This window comes from Myiozetetes cayanensis, unplaced genomic scaffold (assembly GCF_022539395.1).
Source record: "Myiozetetes cayanensis isolate MyiCay16 unplaced genomic scaffold, myiCay2020 scf7, whole genome shotgun sequence".
NCBI classification, from domain to species: domain Eukaryota; kingdom Metazoa; phylum Chordata; class Aves; order Passeriformes; family Tyrannidae; genus Myiozetetes; species Myiozetetes cayanensis.
The window spans coordinates 33,965,238-33,991,689 of NW_026087964.1; the positions used below are offsets into that span (position 1 = coordinate 33,965,238).

General features: G+C 41.9%; 2 protein-coding genes across 4 annotated transcripts; one reads left to right on the forward strand and one right to left on the reverse strand.

Annotated features, from left to right (window-relative positions):
- Window positions 1–3,626: 3,626 nt before the first annotated feature.
- SCRG1 (stimulator of chondrogenesis 1) lies at window positions 3,627–12,438 on the forward strand. Of its 3 annotated transcripts, XM_050338036.1 has the most exons (4): window positions 3,668–3,727; window positions 7,785–7,848; window positions 7,925–8,185; window positions 9,673–12,438. In XM_050338036.1, the coding sequence occupies exons 3-4, from the start codon at window positions 7,950–7,952 to the stop codon at window positions 9,725–9,727; spliced, it is 291 nt and encodes a 96-aa protein (XP_050193993.1). In that variant the 5' UTR covers window positions 3,668–3,727; window positions 7,785–7,848; window positions 7,925–7,949; the 3' UTR covers window positions 9,728–12,438. The 3 variants fall into 3 exon arrangements, with proteins under 3 accessions (XP_050193994.1, XP_050193993.1, XP_050193995.1); XM_050338037.1 differs by lacking the exon at window positions 7,785–7,848 and having other exon boundaries at window positions 3,627–3,727; XM_050338038.1 differs by lacking the exon at window positions 3,668–3,727 and having other exon boundaries at window positions 7,413–7,848.
- A 603-nt stretch (window positions 12,439–13,041) lies between these two features.
- Window positions 13,042–20,133, reverse strand: SAP30 (Sin3A associated protein 30). The gene is made up of 4 exons (XM_050338033.1): window positions 19,544–20,133; window positions 18,113–18,235; window positions 15,351–15,449; window positions 13,042–13,378 (listed from the first exon to the last, which is right to left on the reverse strand). The coding sequence occupies exons 1-4, from the start codon at window positions 19,850–19,852 to the stop codon at window positions 13,256–13,258; spliced, it is 654 nt and encodes a 217-aa protein (XP_050193990.1). The 5' UTR covers window positions 19,853–20,133; the 3' UTR covers window positions 13,042–13,255.
- Between the last annotated feature and the right edge of the window lie 6,319 nt (window positions 20,134–26,452).

Below are 26,452 nucleotides of genomic sequence, written 5' to 3' on the forward strand. Positions count from 1 at the left end.
GCAGCCAAAGGACACAAAATTAAAATTACACAAAAAGCACAAAAAACTGTTTTCAAATACTTTTTCTGACTGACATAAATTTTGAGTGATGGAAAACATTATATGAGGGGTATAACAGAGGATATATTTGTTTTACACTTATGTATATTTGAAAACAAACATAATATTCTTATCTTTGCTTAATAATCCATTGTGCTGATGATTGAGTCCAAGGCACCTACCTACTGTGATCCTGTAACAAATGATGACAGCAGTTAATATCTTAGCTGCACTGATGGTGTCATTATTACTGGCATGAAGTCTTTATGCATCCCTACAATACTTACATTCATTTATAATCTCAAAGTACAGGTTTTAGACTGCATCATCTGCCAAAATCAGGCTCCTTATAGATCTCCTCATATACACTCTACATATTAATGAGCCATCTGACTCAAAGGTAAAGTGGTATCTTTTAAGAAGATTTAATGTGAGTGGAGATGCATCGGTATTTCTCACTGTCAGCCTGCAAAGAACTGAGTGTTGATATCCAGGATGCAAACAAGACACAAATTGGTTTCTGTTTACAGCAAAAAGCTAAACCTGTGTGGCTTATGTTAAAAATGCAAAGCAAAATTTAGAGTGCAGTGAGTACTTTAAAAAAAAAAGATGAAAGAGATCATTTTCTCAGGGCATGTTACACAAATTTAGTCTCGAGTAATGCTGTATGTCAGACACAGCCATGCTTTTGCAGCTGAATTTCAATGCTGCCTTTTCTTTCTTCCATCTCACCCTACCAGGGGCCATTCTCCTTTGAAAACTGCTTTTCTCCTATGGATTGCTGCTGCTACCTTGTCACACCCCCTCCTGCCTCCATCTGCTGCTGCCTCCTCATGGGCCATCCCTTCTTGCTGGCTCCAGCCTGGGGAAGGAAGAGGAACAAAAAAAAAAAGCCAAAGCAGCTCTACTTTACATCTTACCTCTAATATTGCCATACCTCTTCAGATAGAAACAGGCATATGTATACATCCAAAACAGTGTCTCTAAATAAAAGGAGTCAAACACACTTCAAGATTACTGTCTCGACACAAATGAAGGAAGGTGAAAAGGCAAGATTTCCTTATGGTTCTCCTGCAGCTCCCAGATGCCACAGTGGGGAACAAAAGAGCCCCTGCGATTTTCAACAGCCCTCTGTCACAGCTGGCACCCTGCCAGCCTGTGCCAGACACTGGCTGCTGAGCCCACTGGGGACACTGTGCTGGAGCAGAAAGGCAGAAGGAAACCAAAAATAAAGAAAAGGCTATCAGGGCTGGAGACAAGGAGGGAGACAGAGTCAGTATAGAAAGAGATATCCATGGCAATGGGTCAGGGGCAAAGTGGAGAAAGGGGAAAGGAGGTAAGATCTGGAACTACTGCTTTCTCCCACTGCATGCTCACCTGTCTTTCAATGCATTTTCTATAAAACCCTTCACTTTTAACACCCCAAGAGTTAGCTGTTCCTAGAGCAGCCATCTTCTACCTTCTCTTGGGTTGTATTTCCCTGATGAAATTCCCCACAACTTTTGCTTCCTCCCAGTCCCAGTTTGCTTCTCAGTCTCTACTCTGAAGCAGCATCGCAAGCGAGAAAATTTCCTCCTGTTCCTCAAAGTTTTCAGTGACTGAAAACATCATACATGGAAATATAGAGGGAGTAGAAAAAACAAATCACCAGCAAAACACCAACTTTGTTAGAACTGTCTTTTCTCAAAATGCAGGATGTTTCCTGAAGAAAACTGTGCCTCACACACTTCACTTTATATACAAAACTATCAGTTCACTAGACTGCTGTCCATACAGGGTTCTCAAAACATGTGCTGGAACCACAGATACTCCCCGGAAAACACAAGAGAAGTTAAATAGACAGCAAAGGGATAATCCTAACGCAGTTTTGTTACACCTTCTGATAAAAACTTCAAATTATTAATACCAAAGTTTATTTGCAATTAACTAAAAAGGCACTCAACAGAGCATCAGCACAATATGCTCTCATTCCCTCCTCCCAAGTTTTATCCCTGCTTATATATAGAAAGTCCCCTGTACATCCACACCAGGCTCACAGCCTCCTCCCACAGCAGAATGCTGCCCTGGAACACTGTGTACTCCCAGAGGCATTACAATAATCTCATTTAAGGCATGGCCCGCCATGGCCAGGCTCTGCACCAGAAAAGAATTTATGTAGAAAAGCAGAGGCAGCACCAGGCATTTTGTCACCCTGAAAAGGCAAGGCTGTCCTGTTCTGACAGCTGCTGCCTGCAGCTATCTCTTCCCTCCCCTTTTAAGTTGCTATGTCTGTAACAGCAGTGGCAAAAAATGTCCTTCATGATGTTCCTAACCTGAATTAGAGGAAGAAGTGCAAACATGTATCCTGCTCTCTGCCCTCCAAGTTGCCCATCTCCAGCAGAGAGGGGGAACACCCTGGTGGATGGAACCACCTCAAGTAAGTAGGCTCAGTCTCAAAGGTTTGCTTCTAAACATCTGTGCCATTTGCCTCCTCCTCTCTTTGCTGAGGCAGCAGAAGATGAATATGCACTTCTTACAGAGGCCCTAGCTCACTTCTGGCATACAATAAATCAAACTGAACAAACACCAAGACATCCAACTGTAAACTGAGCCAGCTGAGTAGAGGCACTTCTCACAAAAAAGGAGGTAGAGATACTCCTAACAAACCTCTGTACTAGAAGCAGCCCAACAGATAGAGAAAACCAAAGTTTTACAACAAAACATCAGAATCAAAACAATGCACAGAAGAAAATGTAAGAACTACAGCTCAACAATAATACTTCTCTATTCCCATCGCAAAATAAATCCAGGATGGTTATAACAGAATGAGGGTCAAATTGCAACAGAAATATGAGGACACATGCTTCACCCTCAAGACTATTTTCTCATTAATATATAATACTTCAATTCAATTTAAGAACCTTGTTATGTGTTTTTATGGTACCAGATAATTTGATTAGCTGTATTAGTTTAAAATAACTTCCTCTGAAACACTGTTCAGTGTAATGCTTTACCTCTTGATTAAACACTTGTTCAGTAAAGAACTCAATGCATGGCATCACTGAGCATGCATTACTAGAATTTAGGTTAAAATAATGAAAGGGGTTTTTTTATTATGTCAGTTCCAGAAAACTGAAAGGATCCCAAAGTCAAGAATTAAAGCTTTGCATGAGATTGTTAGGTAGGTCTGCTCTTCTCCACCAAATGCAAAAGAAGGCATCTGCCTAGAAACCACGTTCTTCTGGCTGTGCAACCCCAGAAGTCTGCTGCTTCCCGCTCCCTCCAGCCTGCTCACACACCACAGGCAAGACACAGTTATTCCACAGGATATTTCCTCTTCTGCCGTTCTCAGTGTTATGCTTTACTCTATGAGAAGACACCTTTGCATCAGATCCTGGATGAACTAATTGTTTCCTGCTAGAAGGAATACATCCATGGTTTTGCCTCTAGACAAGGCTGGCAGTGACTGCAAAAGGTAACTCTTTGAAGCCCATCCTCTGATCCCTTACTGGAGCTTCCTCTGACCTCTTGCTGGAGAACAGCTCGTCAGTCACAGGCAGAAGTCAGGACAAACAAAGGACTGTTTGTACAGCATCTCCCATCAGCCCTCCCTCTCTCTTCTCATCCCCGCTAGTTCTAGCTCTCTCTGGGTACATCTAAAAAGATACAGCTGCCAAGAAAGTGAAAGGGAGTGAAGCAGAAGAAAAAGGTACGTTTTGCTCCTGAAATTATCCTTGTGCACATGTTCTGCTGCTGCTAGTTACAGAGTACAGAATTAGAAATATATATGGAAGCACCCAAAGGAGGATTTGGGAGAAGCTGCTATATCATAGCCAAGAGGTGCTATTTAAGACAGATACATGGCTATGATCCAGCTCAAAATAATTCTTTTACTATCTTGCTTTCTTTCAAAGTTGGATGCTACATATTAACATCTGAGGTCATTAAGCATACTATATTGCCTTCCAGTGCTCAATATTATTGCAAAATTGGTGTATATGGAGAGGGGTGCATTTACAATGAATTGCTGTCTTAAAGAAAAATAAATGGGGTTTAATGACAGCTCAGTTTCTGGAAAGAATCATGGTATTGACGATAATTACAAAGCAGTAATTCACTGAATTCATCCTCAGTGGAATAGACACTGTCCTTACAGTGCACCAACAGTTCAAATAAAATAAGATTTGAAGGATTTTTTTTTTTTAATGGAAAAAATTCTTTACAATATTATCAGTTATGGAGGTCCTATGTAATGATTTCTTAGGAATGCGCTAACAAACCTAACTATTGCGCACCGACACACCTAAATTTTAAATAATTAGCTCAGCATTTTACAGGTGTTTCTGAAAGGGAAACTCAACAAAAACAATAATATATGTTTTATTATCAATAAGTATTTTTAGCTCTTGAACTCAAAACACATTAAAGGGAAACAAATTTAATATATACTTGCTTCTTAAATGCAACTTAAGTGGCACGTGCCACTGGACAGACTGGAAAAGATCATACACCAAAAGTGTACCAATTAATGTATTTCTTGTTTTCAACATTAAGCAACTAGAGACACAGTCTGCTTAAGGATAAAGGAAGGGTATATTTAATGGTTGATAAACCAACTTGTAAATATTTATATTTTTTCCAAACATGGAGGATCCCTAGAGGTGCCAAAATACACATTTTCTGCCATTCTGTTTTCCCTATTTCTAACACCTGAGCTCCGACTGATACCATGTGGCTTTTAAAGGGCATCACTTCTCATGAACTATTACCCTGTTGTTCTTGGACATGGAGGCTGAAACTTCAGTTTTTCTCTTTGGTCTTTTTTGACTACCTCTGCATCTAGCAGATCCAAAGACTAAATAATGCCAAATTGCCTGGCAGGATAATTCAAACACTCTCAGCTGAAAAAGCAGGGACTACACTGATTCCTGACTTACCATGCATATTCCCATTCACCCTTTTCCTTTACAAAAAGCTCCAAACTATTTCAGAGCACTTGTACTCCCAGCTGCATTTAGCCTCAAACTTTACTTATACAATGTCAAAAAAACCAAAATAATTAACTAAAAAGAACTTATGTAAATGCAAGTTCATTTTCAGTATTTTCAGACGGCTTTATTCCTGCTAGAATTTGAAATTATACAATCTTGATAGCGCAATCTTGTCAGGCTTAGCATGAATGGCATTGCTGTCTTTACAGAAGGTTTTATAAAATAAAGAAATAGAAGAAGATGCTTGGAAGCAATGAGTCTTTGAGCCACCTTAGTGATGAGTTTTGTTCACATTTTCCTGACTTGTTTTATGAGAAAAGACTGTCTTCTGCGGTATGCAAAAGCAGATAAAGTCTTTTTGGCACCCATTTTGAAATAAATACAGGCATATTAGCTCTGTTCTTTACCCAGGCGATCAGTGACACTCCAACATCTGTGCAATCCTGTATTCAGGAAGAGAAGTTGCAGCACTTTGTCAGACAGAGATGCTGCATCTGAAAGGTCTGCTGAGTTTACCAGCATTGATCCTGTGCAGGGAGCTGATGAAACACTTCAGGTCCTTGGCAATCTTTCATTGCAAATAGGGACCATTCTCAGGAAAGAAGCAGCCTTTTGAGATAGGTCTTTTGACTAAAAATTTCCATGTGGTTATGATCTGCAAAAAACCACAGAGGAAATATTTAAGCAGAAACAAAATTAAAATAAATATTCTTTTCTGAATAATAACAGTGCTGAACACTGGTAAGGTGCATAGGTGACCTATCAGAGAAGCTGTCTATCCATTGCTCTACTGCATGTTGACCTCGCCAATACTGATTTTGACACCCACTCTTGACAATGCACTAGAGCAATATTCTGTTATATTTCAAGCCAAGTACTGAGTTACAGAATCATCTTAAACTGTAGGTCATGATTTTTGAATCCAGTAATTTGACAGTAAAGAATCTGCCAATTCTCAGGACAGAGTGAATTCCTTTTAAAGGGAAGTTTGAGGAGATAGGCAGCTGGCAACAGATTCAACTGAGCATTCCAGCTGAACTCCAGGTAGGGAAAGATCACATGAATTATTAGAAGTAATAAAATAATTTTAAAAAGTACACAGGAGCAAGACACCATGATCCCCAAGACTCAACTATTGATAGTGTATAGGAGCCTTCTACTCAAAGAGTTCCCATACAAGTTCATGGAAACTAAAAGGAACTATTCCATGAATTTTGCTTCTACAACAGAAGTTAAAAAAGTACACAAGAGCTTATTTCCACTTCAGTCATGTTCTTTAGTATATAGGCCACTTTTTAATATTTTATTTGGCTACTAGTGTTCAAAAAAATCAAGTCTAAATATAAATACCAATGTTTTAAAAACCAAATTTAAATATTAAAACAAAACCAAAGAGCATTGAGGTGTCATCCCCTAATATGAATCTATATTCCCAGATTTTCTAATAGTCCCTGGCATGTTATTCATTGGCTGAAGAAATGGAAGATAAGCAGGACAGCTATAGGGCCAAGAAAACTACTCTAGAAAAATTACTACAAAATACTGTAAATTTATATATTTAAAAGTTTATTGTTTGTTTTTCAAGGGTGACCTCAGGATTTTCACAAAATAACTCATATAGGACTCTATTAATTGACTTCTATAGCTGGCATACCTCATTTTTTAACTTAACCAGATAAGAGCTCTGCCATCTCAACATGGCCTCTGATAGTCTCTGACCAGACATTGCCTTAACGCCTTGTTATTTTTGGCTTAGCCTAGAGCACTCTAATCCGCAGCCCCACAAGAAAGACTAGGGCTGGCCCATAATGCCAGCACGTCAGGGGATCAACTCCGAAGTGCCAACAGGATGAAGGATGGCGAAGTCTTCCTTGAGGCCAAAGCGAGTACAGTAACGAGCACACAGAGAGAGTGCTTGGCAGAGCTGGTCATTGCTTTAGGTTAGTTTTCAGAGCAGAATTCCCATTTAAATTCAGTAACATGTCAGATCCCTTTTGTTCAAGCATGAGGAAAGGTATAACACCCACTCTCTCTCCTCATACAATAAAGTCTAGGTTGAAAATGCTAATTTTAAAGCGAATGCAAGTTCAAGGATCTTATCCAAAGCATGGTCAAACTGTGCAAAGCAGCTAAGAACAGCAGAGCTAGTGTTAAACAAGACAACGGAAATCCTAGTCACCAGCAGGAGAGTTTTGCAAGGGATAATTTATCCCACCTTTTAAAAAGCCAATTAAGCCATAATGGCCTCCAGTAGCAAGGCTCAACTTAAGCAGTCTGCAGTACTTAAAAAAAAACAAACCACCAACCAATATAAAAAAAGAAAGTTCTCCGTAATGCAGTATCATACCCTAACATGCAGTCTAGGACAGTGGCACTCGGCACCACTGCAGAGAGCTTCAGCTTTCTCAGCTGTGTAACACTTCAGTTTCTCAAGCAGCCCATGACAGAGGATTCAATCAGCAAACAGTTTTTCCACAACTTTGATGGGAAAGGATACTATTAATTTTATGTGAGTGACTCGTATTTTGACAGGCAAAATGGCCAGGAAGGCAAGGACACACACCCAGACATTTTCCCCTGGTTTGGCAGCAATCAATACAATCACTTATACCACTGAGAAAATGCAGCCAGCTCAAAGCAATTTTCTCAAGGTGAGAGGCCAAAGAAACAACAAAATTGCCAGCATCAGAAGCCTCAATTCCTGATGAAAGGATTTCCAAGGTTGTACAGAAAGTAATGAATATCAATTCTGCTGCAATATTATTTACCTCCTAGGAGAAAACACTCTCCAGAACTCATGCTCAATCCTCCAAAACTTCACAGGGAAGAAAAGAAAAATGTAAGTATGGAAGCCAATTGAGGAAAGAGGTCTGTTCAGCTGCAATACCTGTGTCACGTACCTCATTTCTCTTTAGCACCCTGCTGTGGGAAGCTGCAAAAATGAAGATGTTCTCGGCGCTGCTTCTGCTGAGCACCCTCCTGGTTACCCTCGCGGTGCCTTCCCACCGCCATTCTTGTTACAAGAGGGCCCTCAAAGACCACAACTGTCAGAACATCCCTGAAGGCACAGAGAACCTTCGACAAATTCATGATGGTCTGCAAGATCACTTTTGGGAAGGGAAGGGCTGTGAGGTGATCTGTTACTGCAACTTGAATGAATTGCTCTGCTGCCCAAAGTAAGACCATACTCATTGCATGTAAACTTGTACAGTTTTTTACAACTGCTCATTATATTTCCATCATTTTACAGTTTCCACAGGTGGAATAAGCTACCACTTTAAAGAAATTAATCACTTCAGATGGCTTGAAATGATATAGACCATTATCTGATACGCTGTCAGTGTCTCAGGTTTTGGTCTTCAGGGGCTCACGTAAGACTTGCTTAGCATATTTTGTAAACCTCCCTGTCCTAGTATTGGGGACTTCAGCATTTAAAATCACCCAACTTTCAACTCCTCTGTTTGATCCAAACTAAGTATAACTACATCAAACCCTTATCCACAGCATTTTGCAATGAAGATGCTTTCGGACCACAAACAAAACTATTTGACTTCTGTCCCATGGAACAGAACAGTATTGATGTTCTAAGGTGTATGCACGTATGTCAGTTGAATAAATGGTTCTGTAAAGATAGCTGTTAACAGCAGGAAATCAGATGGAGGGAACAGAGGTTCACAAATACCTGTAAGACAGGGAAAAGATTTAGTCCCAGAACATCTACATTTCTGTGGTTTGCGGGCACAGCTGACAAAGCTTAACAGTGAAGTTCTCACTGAGCATGAGCGTTTTGTTGTTGTTACACAGAAAAAACATAACTGACTCAAAAAACCATCACCAGCCCATACTGGTTTTAAGTAATAAAATGTATTAAGAGTATTCTGTCATATATTCAGCAACATCTTTTCTTCAGTATATCTATATTAGAAATAACAATTCAAAACTTATTAATACTTCAGGGGCACTAAAATGTGATGGTATTATATAGGCAAGCAAAATTTTTTTATATTTGCTCCTCTTAACATTCCCTAAACTCCAATAAAGGGCAAGTTTTCAACACTCTTGTAGGGGAGACGAGTTGAACCAAGTGGTAAAGACTTCTAAAGCTAAAAATCTCACATTCAAACTGAGAGCAGGGTTTAAGTAAGTTTTCCATCTCTCCCTAAAACCAGTTACGGTGTCCTCACTCTCAAGCACACTTTGAGTTTCTAGCTTCAACCTCTGAGCTTTGAGCAGCCTAAAAAATACTTCAGAAAGCATTCTTTCCACCATCCTGAGCTACACAAGACATTCTTTGCATGTCTGCTCTAGGGACAAACTGCAGTAAACCAGTATGCATGCACATGCCAAAGTCTTTTATTTTGATAATATAATCTACTTGTTAAGTTTATTTTCTCAAAGCTAAAATACCAGGGTGGAGTTCTGGCAATTTGGTCAGTCAATGAAAGTTTTGTCACCGCTTCTGAACCAGGTCAGCAGAGGTAGAAAGGCAGTATCTTCATTCAGATCTGCAGTTGCATTGCTGGAAGGACATTCCCACAAACACAATAATCCTACATGTACCACAATATATGCTAAAAAATATCCCCAATGGGAAATGTATGTCATGTTAAAGCTCTGATAAACTAATGAGCTAATTATTTAAATATCTGATCATATCTTTCAGGGATATTTTCTTTGGACCAAAGATATCTTTTGTGATCCCCTGCAACAGCCAGTGATTCAAGTCTGCAGGTGAAGATAACAGACATTATTCTACAATTGTGTAATAACGCTTTCAAGGGGAAAAACAAAACCACCACCATCTAACCACAAAATGGTGCCTCATTTTACACTGCAGAAAAATTTCCTTTCTACACCTTTATGGAGTATCAAGCACGTAAGAAGTTCTTTCAAATTTGGTAGATGACCTAATTTCCAACGGTTTAAGAGTCTGTACAAGCTCTTAAGGCATACTAATACGCATACCCCAGCAGAAAGTATAATTCTTCTTTCTCAGCACAATATTCTCAACTAGTCTGGATGAAGAAACTTCAAGCCTGAGCCTTCACGTCATCAGGAACACGACTCTCACAGCAACCTATGGCAGTGCAGCTTCCTACTGCATTCAATGCTTTTTTAAGCTGAAGCTACTCAGTCCCTGGTACTTTTGCAGACAGGCTCTCACATTCTATTCAGGCATCTTAAAATACACGCACATACAAAAGGTGTGTATTTTCATATTTGAAAATATTCCACTGGAATAAAACAAAAGTAAAAACTGACATTAATAGTACTAAAGCACACTTAGGTGTTAATTATGTGTCACCTGCCTTAACCATGCAATCCGTAAAACCTTAAATTACTTAATATTAACACTGAAGACTGAAAATACTAGTTTTTTTTTTTTTAAACAAGCCGTATTTGAAATACAGTACGCCAGAATTAAGTTAAAATGCTGACTTTTTATTTTTAGGCTAGCCTTGTAAGGAAATAGCTACAGAGGAGAAGACATAGAGGTAATCATCTTAACATTTAAGAGGTAGCTAGGCAATAGATAGAAAGAGACATACATTTTTACTGTTTTTTGCTTATACTGCAATCTATATTGGAAGGTGTTGAGCAGTGACTGTATAAGTTTAAGGAAAGCCACCAGAACAGGCCACACTTACAGGCAGTAAACCTGGCTTGTTGCCTTACACAGAAAGACTCCTTAGGTATTAAGTCAGTCATGTGGAAGGTATGCAGTACTGAAGTAACTATTCAGTCATCTCCAGTCAAAAAGCGCACTATTCATTCACTTGATAATCTTACACATTAGACCAAACTTCTACGACCAGTTTACCAGGTTACTTCATGTGCTGGTATGAAGTATCAGGGTGACTAGTTTTTCTTCCTATTCGCAAGCAAGGGTTAGATACTGAGGGGGGGTGATTATACATTGCCAATAATAAAGGTTGCAAGTAAATCTGTGTGTACTATTTTTGCACTACTGACTGTTAAACAGTTTGTGTCACTGGGCTTTTTAAGCTTTGTTTGTGTAATTATTCCTGAGTCATTTAGGCTTCCTACCAAATTAAGAGCAAAATAAAGCCCATAAATCTGGCAACACAGTGAAAATATCTGAAGTCAGAGCTCTGCTAACAAAGCATATGGCAACTGCTCTTGTGCAAAGTCCTTTATAAGCTTCTAGGGTATGAAACTTCTGTTGTTTGTGCCATCTAGTTTCTACGAAAATCATGTTGCATATGCCTGGCATTCACAGCTTTCCAAAGCAGCAATAGCAAAAAAATTAAGGCAAATGCAAATTTGGGTACTAAAGTTGGTGGCTTTCAGTTATCTGCCCTCCACCACTCCTGAAATATCCGTAATCCACTGAAGCAAAGTTCTGCCACTTTAGACATGCAGCAGGACAGGGTCACTTAAGTTACTACTTTAACACTGATTTCCCATAGAAATTTGTTTTTGTTCCTCTCCCCACTCTCCTTCCCTCACACAGCTTCTTCTACAGGTCCTGCCAGGCCTAGGTGAGAACATTCAACCCCATCATGCACTCAGAGGAAAAAAGTCTTTATCATTCGGATGTCCTATCCATGACTAGGCTCCCTGGCTGTTTATGCAACTTGCACTTTGAAGATAAGAAGTTGAACTTGTGTAAAGGATATTTAGCAAACAAATTGACAGTCCCTGTAGTGAAACAGGCATGAAAACATTATCTTCAAAGGAGCACCAATTTTAGCTGTCACTAGCTAGATATCACTAACCATCTTGAACTTAGGCCAGCACTGCAGAACTGTATTGTGGAAATACATAAAACAGTGCAATGAAAAATCACACCACTGAGAGATACTGGGAAGACAGCCAGTTTGAGATTAGGGTTTATCATCATTCAGTTCTATGCAAGTGTCACAGGTCAAAAAAAAGCAAAGTAAAGCATCTTAGTTGCAGTGATGCCAGAAAAGTAGTAATTTTCAAAAAAACCTTACAAGATAATTATCGAGCAAATTAGACCATGGACATACTGCTTTTTCATTTTTCCCAAATTAAGAAAGAGCTTATAAACCTCGGATAAGGTTAGGAGTTGCAATTTAATGCTTAGTGAACAAGCTGAAGCTGTGGCCTCCTCTGCTTTAAGATGAAAACTATTTTCCCTCAGCTTTTTCTTCACCCTATGTGCACAGCTTAAAGCAGAAAGAAATCATATTCCATACACCACACATTTGGACTGGAACAATAGTTAAAAGAAGCCATTCGTAATACCATCTTCAACATCAGACTTTACTAAGACACTAAATTAAAAGCATAAGTATATTGCTGGATAGTTTTCTCATATGTTACCATAAGTTTTGGGTTTATTGTGAGAGGGTTTTTCATTCTTTTTAAACAGGTCTGAGCTAATGCATGCAATGAAAAAGAAACAGTATACCTATTAAAAGATACTGTATTGACCCTGCACAGACTCTGACTCTCATTCTCCAATTAAGTTCTTAGCAGTAGTCCATGAAAACGAATGGAAAAGTCAGCAGCTAAAGGATTTCTTACTGAGTTGAAGGATTTCTCAGCACAGTAAGCTGCAGCAGTCTCTTCATCCGTACTTACAGCTTTGAAATTCGAGAGTAGCATTTTTTTCCACTTTAATATAGGAGTAGGATGGCCTCAGAGCTTGGAAGCACATTATCTCAGCAAGGACAAAGTGAATAAACAAATCAGAAAAACTTCCATCGATTCTTATTTCCAAAGGGGAAAAAGAAAGTGTTATTCAGCCATTTCTGCCCAGCTAACAACTGGAACTGTTACTTAAAGCCTTTTACCTTATGAAAAAGAACCTATTGCCAGGTCTGCTACAGCTTTTTTTTTTAAATTAAAGGCATTGCATCATGAGAACTTTAAGTACATTCATAAATATATCCTTGGCACACTTTAATTGAAAAATATTTTAATATTATTACATAATTCAAAGCTTAACTATTAGGTACAAGTATCATAGCATATGCTGAGCTGGAAGGGACCCATCAGGATCATCAAGTCCAACTCACTAAAGTTACAGACACACCCATTTGAGCAACAATATCTGTGATATTTATTTAAAATACTTTTGCTGAGGAAATTTGTTTCATAAGAGATGGTTTTCAAACAAATCAGCAATGTTATGAAAAATAAAACAGAGACAATTGTTCTCAGGAGAAAAAATTACAAAGAAAGCTTCTGCATATCAACAAAACCTCAGTCTTTAGATTTGCGGTGTGAGTCTCAGTCCCAACCTTTTCCGCCTAATGAACCCCGCTATCCATCTTTAGATCTGGTTTGTTCTTGTCATTCTTCACCGAGTAGATGAAGTATGTTAAGGTGTCCTTTTCATTCACTGGAATTGTCCTAAAATGGCAGCCAATTATCTATAAAGGAAGAATGCAAGGAAATTAAATAACCACTTATATACAGGTTATATACAGAAACTGACAATTCAGATTTAAATCTATTATGTTAAAGTTTGAAAGACTGATCAAGAAGCTTGCAAAAAAAGGAAAAGCTGCCTTTCCTCAAAAGTTCTTAATAGTCATAAAAAAGGTAAACAGGAACCATTTTATTGAGAACTATGAAATAAATATATCAGCCTATACCCTAATTTACAAAGTAAAAAGTCCAGAAACTTTCCAGGAAAAAACCCAAAGTTATCAAAACAAGCATGAGACTATCACTAAATCAGTTTAGTTAAGTCTTGAATATAAAGCAGGTAATGACTATAGAATAGTAGCCGTGTCAGCACAGAAATAAGAGGCTACTGCTCACCACTCAGCTTGGGAGGTGGTCTGTGTCTGCATCAAATCACAAACAGACACATCTAACACAAGAATATTCAAGAATTATAATTGAACATTCAGCTCTTCAAAATAGAGCTATCAATGAAATTTCAGCATGCTACAACCACTAAAATATAACAATCTGTAAACAGTTCTTGAATCAATTCTGTCATTTCAGAAGTCTTTCCCTCCATCAAAATGAACATCATTAAAAGAAAATACACAAAATATTATACCAGTCTGAGTCCATTCTCTGGCTTTTGGCCAGGTTAGTAGGTTAAAATTAACAAGTGAGAAACATGGGACTACTCATTTAACTACCACAGGATTTAAGAATAAGTGTTTAGCCTAATTAAAAATTTAGGACACCTCCTCAATTCTACCCCCAAAAACATCCAGAGAGAAGCAGTTTGACAGAATCCTTTGAAGTGGACTTTAAGTAACAGCTAGTGTCTATTGTATGTTAGGACAGGTTACAAGGAATCACATGCACTGTATACTAAGGAAGTTCTGTGGTTATAGTTCACAAAGACCTGCAGGTCAGTTAAATCAAGCATGTGACAGAAGGAGCTTTGCCCATGCACACCATGTAGCATAAGAATAAACTAGTGTAATCATGAGATTGCATCATGAGATGTACCTTAATCAGACTCTTAAAAACAACAGTTTTGTAGAACAAAAACTGCTTGTGCTTTTTCAGTTCACAGTCTTGCTAATCCAAGAGGTAGCTGCACCTTAACCTACTTTTACGAAAACTGAAGACTGATGTTGCATTCTTACGCACAGTGGTAGTAGCACTATTATTTTACGGCTCAGCCTTGAGATTGCTCGTACAGCTAAAAACCTTGTTTTTAATCCACACAGATTAAGGGAGAGACAAACAGGTGTCTGCACTTAAACACAACTGAGTCTATCACTGTACAGAGGTGAAAAAACAGTAGCTATGCTTCCCTGTTAAAAGATCACCAGCTCTTCCACTTACTTACACAAACATGCTGTGACTGCATCTCTGCAGCACAAAAGAATTCCTTTAAAATTGCACTCACATGAAGCAAAGATGCTTATGTACAGCTGTACTTACACACAGCTTCAGCATTTTTAGAAATACTGGTAAGAAAAACCGTAATTTCATAAAAATCTATTTTTCTGAGAGCAGACCCAAGTAGTCTTAACAGAATTAATTATCAATAGAAGCATGGTTTTTTCAGGTTTCTGTACTTTACATATACAGAAACACCTATGGTTGCAGTAACTAGTTTTTTAAAGCAAAGTCTGAACACCTTACAAGAACTTCACTGCTCAACAATTCTATGGTATTCAGAGGGAGACACATCATCTTCCTGTTCCAAGTCAACACTGTGTTTTTAAGCAGCAAATACTCCTTTTGGAAGTTAAGAGCTCCTCCTCTGGAAAAAGCGTCTATTTTTTATTTACTTGGCTCAGGAGCTGTGGCCAATGAAGGAAACTAGATAAGCAGCTCCCTTTTGTTCTCCCAAAATCCAGATTATACAGGCACTTTATGGATAGCAAGCTGCATTTTCTATTATGGAAAAACACTCATACATACTTCAACAAGCTGTGCTTTGTTAAGTCCCGGTCTGGTCTGTAGCTTGAAGTGTCTTTTGTACCTTCGAAGTGTGTTTACTTGTAACTGATATAAATCAACCTAGAAGAAAAGATGGGGAAGGGGAGGAAAACAAACTAATGTAACTGAAAAAGATTCAGTCATTAATAATTTGCCTTTCAAAAACATTTTGGAATCTCACAAATACACAAGTGTAAAAGTCAGCTCAGTAGATGTCATTTTGACAAAAAACAAACTCCACCCTGCACCTTCCAGCAGAAAGGAAAATAGCACAGTTCAGTTTAAGAGCATTTTATTGTTACTGAGCATGGTTCTGCCTCCCTTTAGCTGTGGACAGTATTTAGAACTCATTACTGTACTTTAATCAGTTATGGGTTTTTCTCTGTTCCCCAGTTCAAGTACAATAACACAAAGTCCAGTAACAACTTTCATCTAACATCTGTGAAGATGCTGACTCAAAGGAAGCTCCAATAATGTGATTTCAGCCATTAAATCTTAAATAAGTTACATGCAAGACACAGCATATCTGCACCATGAAAGAGCATGCATCAAAATCGGGAAAAAGTCTGCAGTACAAAGTTTTCTTGGCTTGAGGTGAGAAAAGAAAACAGCTGCTCTTGCTCTCCAAATGTATCCCTGCTACATAAGCACAATACAGGACTTATGTGCAAGGGCATAAATGTCCAAAACTATTTTTCAGTGTGAGTCAACAGTTGAGAGAATTGCACAAGGTTCTCTTAGGGATACAAATACACTGTTTTAATCCAGTAGTCCGTCAGTTTTGAATCCCATGACCTCTGATCAACAATCACTTCTCCCAGCAACAGCTTACCTCCCCCACCACATTCTCTTAGATAACATAAGAGCTTAATCCGATGACTGAGTGGGAAAGCAACCTGAGAAAACAGGCTGAATGAGAAATTCTACCAGATGTATTCTCCAAGTTCACTACTTTAAAGACTGATGATAGCATTCATTTTTGCTTTAAATTCTTTTAACAGCCTCACTATAGAATACTTAAAACAGTAGTGCTACTGCATACTTGGCAACCTGGCCAGACTGGAGGTGAGGGCACCTTGCATGGTAAAGGATGAGTATCCTTTGGTGTTCTAAAGTTTGTGGCATTATATTCCACTTCCCAAGTCACAGTGGAGAACTCACCCCCAGAGCATCATGCAGAGGAGTAGCAGCAGCCTCTCAGCAGGTCCCAGAAGCTACCAGTACTACAAGAGTCTCTTCCCTTCCTGTAGGAATCACTTCTAACCAGTAAAGGTAGTGAGACTATCTTTAGTGGGATGAGAAGGAAGATGAGAATGACTGAGAAGGAAAGAGGAGAGCCTTCAGGCAGAAGCATGATACTTTTTTTCCTTACTAAACTGGATAATAATTAAAAATAAAGGTGGTCAAGGGCCAAGGCATCTAAGACATACAGCAATTACATGGAATGAACATACTGCCCCTGTCCAAACAGCCAGCTGAAACTCCTCAAAAGTAGTTCCCAGACGGTTTTATTCCCTGCAGTAGTACTGTTAAGAAAAAAAGTTCATTTTCTTCTTCTGGAGATATCCATCAGTTGTGTCATGTTTTATAATTCTGGCATATGAAAACAAAACAGGCTTGCAGAAGAGCTGCAATTACACAGCATCAGAGAGCTACCTGAAGTCACACAGAGCATTAGCTTTAGACAGAACTTTCCAAGAAGCAGTTCCAGATATTTAAGACAAACAACATAGCCCTACATCAAACTACTTTCAATCCCCTAAAATCCTCTTAGCCAGAGCCTTCAGACTGGAGACACGTGCCTTTAAGCACGGATTCCTGTACAAAGTTTCCTCACTTATGTTGCTGCTATCTGCAGATGCTGACCATAAGGATGCCATTAAATTAACACAGAGCGATTTCTAAAGAATGCTTAAACAATCCCTCTCAGAAGGGACCAGGTAGGCATGACAGCCTCTGATCAAAATTAATACACCGAGGAGCACCTGCTAAGCCATGCTGTAAGAGAAATAACCCAGAGCGCGTGTAGAAAAAAGAGAGCCTTAGGTGCCAAGACCCTCCCACTGCACTATGGAAAAGGATGAAAGCTATAGTCCCCTTATTTTAAATGGGTGAGGTTTCACTGAGCTGCAGTGGAAAAAGCAGGTTGAAAAAACACCATATTTCTCCACTCCTTCCTAGCATAGATCTCCAAATGGCTCTTCCCCCACCAATGGTGTAGAAATAAAGAGACACCACCGTTAAACTTTTCAGTGCTTAACGTGACTAAGGCAATGGAGTAACCGCCAAGAGCCATCTGCAACGCATTTAGCACTGAAGAGAGGACGGGAGGGACGGGACAGAGCAGCATTTATATCCCAAGTCCTGGGTGCAATTCCCTTCGAGCTGTCAACTCCTACAGAAGACAGAGTTTGCTGGTACGTGGCAAAGCACCACTCTGGAGAGGAAGCACTAAGAAGGAAAAGACTGAAAACAGCAGATTTCTTAGAGAACCATCACTTAAAAATAGACTCTTGTTCATTCTCCTCTGCATAGTTTAACCAGAAAATATGGCATAAAATTCAGTTAAATTTTGTTATATTAAGAACAATGTGAATCAAGAACCTTCCCTTTCCCACATGCCCCAGAGTAAGAAAAGCTGTAAAAGTGAGGAAGCACTATCGGTGCAGACTCGGCAGTCATTAAAACCAAGTTTAACACAGCAATTAGGACAAAACCCCAAACAAACATAACTAATTAGCTACCTCTGGAGTGTCGATGTCTTGCACTGGTGAATCGCCATCATCGTCGCTGCCTTTCCTCTTTCTTCTATTTCTCACACTCTGAATTAAATTTTTGTGGAAGTCACAAATATACAGATGTCTTGCCTACAAGAGTAAAACGGCGTCTTTCAATCAAATCCATACAGTGTATCCCCCAGACTTAAGATACAAATGCGCCTAGAGACACAACCCTTCAATAATCAAAGTCGCGTTAACTGGGTTAAGGAAGCTTTTCTACTGCCTTCTTCTAAACAGTGAGTGTGCTGTGCTACAGATCGCTGCCACCGCCTGGGCCCAGAGCACGCCGAAATGCTGCCCTCGGCCGATTCAGCAGTGCCAGGCTGTGGAGACACGCGAGCACAGCCCTCCCCCCCACCCCGCTCATCGCAGCGCCGGGGCCGGGCAGCACGCTAACAAAAAACAAGCTTCCAGTTGTTCTCTGGAGGGGAAAAACACAGCTCTCATTTCCACGTCCATATCCTTCCCTCCTTGTTTTACTTCCGCTACCCGGCGCGGTCACGCAACACACTTATTTTTACTTTCTTTCTTTTTATACAACTTTCTCTTTGTAGGCATTCTGCACGCTGCGGGAGATCTCGGCGCGTACCAGCCCTGCATTCCAGGCCCGCGTGCTTTACGGGAAACGAGAGCCCGGGCAGCGTTAGTGTCCCGGCCTGCAGCGCGATGTGCCGCCGGGACGCAGTCCCCCGGGGCACACGCAGCCCCGGCCGGGGCGCCGGGGACTCCCGCGGCAGCCGCGCGTTGGGGTCCCGCTTCGCTCTCCCGCGGCCCCGGGCCGGGTCGGACACACTCCGAGCCCACCGGGCGTACCGCCGCCCTGAAAGGCGGCCGCCCCCGGCGCCCGGGGGTCCGCCCGCCCTGCCCTGCCCAGCCCAGCGGTGCCGAGCCGCGCAGCGCGGCGCCTGATGGCTGCGGAGCGAGAACAGAGCGGCGCGGGCAGACAGACGTGCGGCGCTGCAACACGAGGCGGAGCAGCGAGCGCGGCCCTGGCCAAGAACACAGACAGACCAGCGCGCCAGGAGCCATGCAGGCTCCGCTCCGCTGCTTCGCGGCCACGCTTCCTCCCGCTGCGGCTGCAAGGGGGCACAGGCAGCCGATGCCCCCGGCTCTTGGGAATGGGCCCCGGGAGCAGGGAGGGGAGGCGGGCGCTTCCCCCGCCGCGGAGGGAGAGGACTTTCAGGCAGTGCTGCTGCCGCACCAGCCAAACTCCGCCGTGCTACGGAAAAGGGGGGAAGGGGTAACGAACACTTCCCGCAGCCAAACACCCCCTGCCCCACTAAACTTTACTGAAAGCCCCCAAGCCAACTAAGCCACGGATGCAGCGACCCGCCGGCGGCTTTTGTCCACCCGCCCCGCTGGCAGCCCCGGCGTGTCCTCCCCTCCCGGACTTACGCTCTTGTCCAGCTCGATCTTCACCTTCTTCTGCGAAATGCTCTTCTGGATCCGCTTGCTGAAGCTGGCGTTGCCGGCGGCGCGGCCGCACCGCTCCCCCTCCTCCCAGAGGCAGCACAGCTGCCCGGCCCCGGGGCCGCCCGCGCACCCGGCACTCGCAGAGCCCGCGGCGGCAGCCGGACCCAGCCCCGGTGCCGCGGGCGGCGGCGGCACCTCCACGGCGGAGCCCGCATTGCCCACCACCGCGGCGGCGGCGGCGGCGGGGTCTGCCCCGCGCTGGGTCACCTCCTCGGGGGCGAAGCCGTTCATGCCCGGCGCCACCGCCGCGGCTGGCAGGATCCCGCCCCGCACCAAACTTCCCCGGCGAGGTGGCGCGGCCCGGCGGGGCGCTCCCCTGCTCCCTGCCCGCCTCCCTGCAGCGACGGCACCGGGGCGCGAGTCCGCCTTCAAGGGCGGCCGGCCCACGAGTTGCGTGAAGGGCTCTCCTCCCGGCTGCCGCTGCCCGAGCCCCGCGACTACCGGAGCAGCAGCGGCGGCGGCGCAGCCCCGCGGGCCGCCCCACTTCCTCCTTCCCCCCCTGTCATGTGGAGACTCTTCAGCTGTTTCCTATGTAACAACAGCAACCTGCCCTGCCCGCCCCGCCCCGCCCCGCCCGCTGCGCATGCCGCCGGCGCGCGCGGCCCCACGGGAAGCACAGTCCGTGCCCGGCCGCGCGCCCGGCCCGCGCGCCCGCCCCGCCGCATGTCCCGAGGGATCGGCGGCAGGGGATGGGATGGGATGGGATGGGATGGGATGGGCTGCGGCGGCGCCCAGGCAGGCAGGGCCGTCCAGCGGAGGCGGCGGAGGCAGCCGCTTCTCTTTGCCGCCTCGCGCTCCGCTCCCTCCCGTGTGGAGGCCGGGCCCGCCGCGCGGCAGCGGCTCAGCCCGCCTTTAAAAGGCCCCGCGCGACAGCCCCTCTTCCCACCCCCCCCGCGCGCCTCCCCAGCGGAGCGGCCGTGGGATTTGGAAGTGCGGGCCCGGAGGGTGTCACGGGTCGGAGCTGAGCTCCCGTCCGCCCTCCAGCCCACGCGGGGCTGGGCTCCTCCGCCGCCCCCTCCCACCCTCGCAGCATCTCCCCTTTTTTCACTTGTTCTGTAAGCTTTTAGCCGAAGCAGGCGCTGCTCGGGCTGCTGGTTCCGGATCTTCTGTCTCCTGCCTTTCTTCTCGGCCTCTTCCTTCCCTGCCTCTTGTCTGTCCCGCTGTCGCTGTCGGCCGTGGCTCGGGAGCGGGTCCCGCCGGCCGCAGGGAAGGCGGGCAGGCTTTATCCTGCCCCTCTGCCTGCGGGAGGGAGCTCCCGGGAGCCGAAGTGCAACCGCCGGCCGTGTCTGCCGGCCGAAAACAAACGCAGCCGCGTCCTTTGTTAGAACTGCTTTTAGAACACACGTAGTTAGGGGTCGTCCTGCGTTCCCGTAGTAAAGATCTCTGAAGACAAAGACAACTTGCAGTGCGAGTTTCCAATTTTCGTCATTTAAAAGGACTTTTTGTTAATAAAGGTGACTTTAACAACAGGAAAGACTGAGAATGCAGAATTATTTTTTTCTAACGGCGAACCAAGACCTTGCTGTGCACACGACTAGCTAAAATAGACATTGTGAAAATACTTGATAAAAGCAGGTATTTTTAGTTTTGAGACTTTATAAAGCTACGTAAGAGATGCGTTGGCATTAAACCATTTAACAATTCAGCTGTCGACAGCAGAGCGGCAGGAGCAGCAAGCTGTGACCTACTATCTTTCTTCAAGCACGTTCAAATGACATGCAATGAAGGGAGAGGTTTTGCTTTCCTTTTGAACTACCGCAAATATTCCTTTAAATCTCAGAAATGGCATCTGAGCTGAGCATACTCATAGCACAATGATTTGATCACTGAAATATTTGACCATATTGCTTGCTATATGTTTCCAGCTTGAAGAAGGAGAGAAGTAGCAGGGAGGCTGGTGAATAATTCAAGGAGACACAGATCCTGCATAAGCCAAAGTTCTGCGTGAGCCAAGAACGAGATTATAGAGCAGTTTCAGTTAGTGCTGCAGATGGCTCCTTAATCTGATTTCATAACCTGGTATTAGAGAATAAGGGTAGGTCCCACTTCACGCTCCCCACTGTCACAACTGAATGAACGATACAGCAACTGAAGCTAAACTGAGCATAAAGTCACAGACAGCAGTTACCCAGAAGGCACGTTTTAGTGATTAGGGAGGGGAATATGAGAAGAGTTGGAAAACACACTAAACCCACGTTGTTATCAGACAAACTGAAGACTGAGTAATGCCTAGGTTTAATTCCAGGCTCTGCTGCTGTGCAATCTCGGGCAGCAAAGGTTTAACTCACCTTTTGAGTTTCTTGTGATTTCAAACTTTCAAAAAATGTATAAAAAATTTTAAAAAATAATAATTATAAAAAACCAAAACAAAACCTAAAAAGCACCAAACCTCAAAAAACTATAACAATCATAGCCAGCCTTAAAGGAGAACATAGGAAGCATGAGCTGGAAAAGTGGGACAAAGGTGAGTTCCAGGAATTCTTCAGTGGGCATCTGGGTCATGAATAGCAATTTCTAGACTCTCAGACTATGTCTTTGGAGGTCCCTTTTTTTTTTTTTTCCCCAAAAGGATTTGACCTTACTGTGAGCATAAAACATGTCAGTCTGGCTCTGCTGCTGTGATTTGGTATTTTTAAATGTGCATTTTAAATGTTTCCGATCTTTTTTTTTGTCGTTTGGGAGCAGTTAAAAGCCTGATTATGTGACTTAGCCATGTTTTCCAAGATGCTGATTTATAAGCGTAATTTCAAGTAGAGTATCACAGTTTCATGATTAGATCATGATAAGACAGTCATGGGGCTGAGAAAGATTGTTCTGCTCCTGCTTAAGCTGCTCGTTTTTGCACCTGTGCCCTGTGCTTCTTTGTGCGCATACAAAGATTTCTGTGGCGGCACAGCAAACTGTATTGGGTTACAACTAGGCCAGCAACAAGAAAAATCATTTAGGTTTAATCCTGATCTGCTTTACCACTCAGTTGCATGATGTTCCAGCAGACAGGAAGGTCTGGTAGCAGGGCAGGACCGTGTGACTGGTGCAGAGGGATGACCACCTCATTTGGTATGAATGCCTGCTTACAGTAACAAAGAAATCATGTCACTTTTAATTTTGCATCATATGTGGGATCAAAAAATACAGAGCTGCAGCTGGATGGGCTTATCAGACAGTATGAAGCTTACTAAAGGCTGGATCTACAAACTTTCACAAAGCTTGGGCCCCACAAAATCAAAAGAGAATTCATCACAGAGTATGTTGTCTAAAATTATTTTACAACATAAGCTCTAGTCTTGGCTAGCGTAAGTATTCGGATATAAATAAAGCATATATAGGGAGATATTTTAAATAAACACAAAAACATGCAGCATTGCAAGAATATACTGATTAAACTTCAAAAATAAATCGGTTCAAAGGAAACAGCAGCTTCAAAACAACAACTCTGTACGTGAGACATCACTAGCACTCACAGTGGAGCTAAATAGTACAAAAGGCAGCAGTAATATATATCCCTTGTGGGTGCCAAGCACACAGCATGGATGACTTGTATGTGGCATGCAGAAGGAACAGGAGCTACAGCATCTTGAAAAGTCTGCCTAAATTCACAGCTCCCAGGCTCTGAAGTCAGTGGGACTCAGTGGCCCCTCCTGGCACCGAGACAGGCCAGGCACAGGTGGGAGCCGAGCAGCTTGTGCCTCTCTGAGATGCCATATGTCCCAGCTCCTGTTAGCTTTTGATTGATGTGTTTTGTAATTCGAGAGGGAAGAATGATAATCAGATGCATCACCTTAGATATATTGCAAGCACACTGCAAACGTATCATTAGTAATTAATCCTGGAAGGGAAATGTGGCTTGTAATTGTGTATACATATCCACCTGATAAGGCTGAACTGGGGATGATTATTCCCTTCCCCAACAGGTACTATTCAGCTGAAGTCGAAGTCTACACTAGTGCACTTGTGAACAGCACCTGAAATCCTGTTAGCAAATAGAATAATAAGGAAAACTTGTGATGTACATTGTTCTCAGCAGATATGCATTTTTTTGTTATGTATCGTAACTATTTTAGTGAAAATAGATTCCTTTAAACACTTGAAAAATTCTGCAAATTCCACCACATGCCCTGGTGGTTTTGACAAAAGAGCAACCTACTTGATAGAAATCCATGAGCTGTGATAAAGAACAGTGACCAAATCTCTCCTTCCTTATCAGGAACTAGTCCTATTCTTTTTATTGTTCCTTTTTCTTTTTTTTTTCTGAGTTTTTAAATATCTGGTCTTCCTTTCCCACTTCAGCACCAACTGTGCTATTGCCTGTTGCCCTGCTTCCAATTTATTGTCCAAATTAGTTAAAAGCATAGAGGCCAAAGCACAGGAATATTGAAACTTATCTACAAACTGTATTTTTTACTTCTTTACAGGTTTTAGACTATGATAGTTAAAATATAACTTCAGATAATTAATTGTATAACAAAATTTAATTGTAATACAGAGCTTATTGTATAGGATTCAAATAATGTGATAAGAGAAAAAAAAAATCATAACTTTACCCCAAATTATTCCAGGTCTGAATCCACCTGAAGCCAGTCTTTTTTAAGCATTCTGCCTTGTACAATGGAAAATAAAGATGTATGAAAGGGTTTATACAACACAGGCTTTTATTAAAAGATTTAAAACAGTAAACAAAGGCCAAAACTGCACATTGTATTTTAAGAATAATCTAGGTGTTACAGGATTAAAACTGATAACCCTGTGTACTACAAAAGCTCTAAAGTTTTGTAATACATTTCCCTTAATGGTTTGTGCCAATTCACTTTTGCAATAAGCCATTTGTTACAGGAGATGTCAGAGGATCTTCTGGTAGAAGACTTTGCTCTGATGTGCAAAAATACAGAAACTTAGATGTTTTTTGTTGAATGCACGTGAAAAATTCTTAGTTGGTGGACTTAAAACAATGAAGTATGAGATAGGAGAGAGCGCTCAAACACAACCATGGCACAGAAGCAGAGAAGCCAATCTCCAGCTTTGCACTGAGGTACCTCTCAGTTCCTCCTCCTCCTAAAAAGCTCCCACTCGGCCAAGTTAAAACTGCATCTCCGGCTGCTTGTTTCAGAGTCACTGATCACTTGTTCATCCAGGTTGCTTTGATTAACATTTTGTTTCACATTATCTGCTACAATCTTACATTTTGTGAACAACTCTTTTCTGCTTATAGAAATTCAGATTCAATACTGGCTTTAATCACCTGCTTCCTCCTTTGTATAACGCACACTACAGCATCTTCACAGTTTTGTCAGAGGGTCCTGGAAACAGTGCTGTTACACCATCAGGTCCTCTTCCGATATGGATTCATCTTACAGAAAGGAAAACAGGAAAGTTCTGTAGCCCTGAAGCCTCTTCCAGTGCCCTTGTCTTTGCAATACAGTTATAACCGCCTCTAGGTCTGACTTAGCTCTTGTAGAACTTAAAAGCAAGTTTTAAGTGCTCCTTGGGAGGGGATGAACACTTCCTCCACCCAAGCATCAGTTAGATTCTTGGATTCCATCAGTAAAAACAAAATAGAGTCTGATGCTAATGCAGACATTTTTATAAAAATAAAATGAGTAAAATTACATGTGGGCTTGGGGTCTAAATGCTTTCCTGACTTCCTGCAGAGCTCATTCTGGGTAAAAGATATAGATGGGCTTATACTCAAACAAACTCAAGTATAACAGGAGTTCTGAACTGTAGTTGGGTTTTGCTAGTGTTACTTGATAATAAACCCTTAAGTAAGACATATTATGGAACAAGGATCAGATAAACTGTTTTGAAAAGTTTTTCTCAAAAAATGGCCACTAGACAGAATGTACCATGTTCCTATGTTTGAATAGTCCCTACTACTATCATTCACATTCAATACATAGCAGATGATCAAAAGCATTGTTTCTTCATTAGATATTGCCATTCAACTTTAATGCTCTCAAACCTCAACTTCCTTACTTCAGAGATAATGTTAGAGTCCCAGCCTTCATACTGGTAAAGCTTCTAGCCTTTAGAGTTGCAAAGGTATGCCTGAATCTAGTGAAGGACATATCCTAAACTACAGAACACAGAAAGAGACCCTGACCCTGCAGTTTCAACATTAAGGGTTTAAAACAGATATGGTTTTAGAAGTTGTTGTTTGTTTGGGTTTTTAAAATCCAATATTTATTAACTTTATAAACACCACAAATGAGACCCAACTTTGCTATTACAGCTATCCACAGTCACAAAAAAGATCTTTACCTCTCTCCAGAAGTGACTGCTGGAACAGGGTTTTACATCATCTTGAAATTATATCAGAATTAGGAAAATCATAGAATCACAGAATATTCTGACTTGGAAGGGACCCACAAGGATCATCTCGTCCAACTCTTAAGTGAATGGCCCACACAGGGATCAAATCCACAACTTGGTGTTATTAGCACCATGCTCTGACCAACTGAGATAATATCAGGGTCTAATAATCCATATATTTTACCTCTTAACTTTTACCTCTTTTTTGTGTGATTATCTTTCTTTCTATCACGAAAGTCTGTTGAGAATGAGGGTTCTATGCTTTTAATATTTGTACATATTAGAATAATTTAACATAATATAAATGCTAATTATCAGTATAAAATGTAGCAACATGAAAATCACACAACATGATCAAGCCTATGAACTGGAGTTGAGAGCTTACAGGTTTACAGATTCTACTTCTTTTCCAACTTTTAAAAACTGGAATAGATATGTTTTGGGCTGCAGTTCAGTTTCTCAGGGTCTTTGAATAATCAAACCCATCTTTGGTGCAAAACAACTTGAAATTTCCTTCTTTATTTC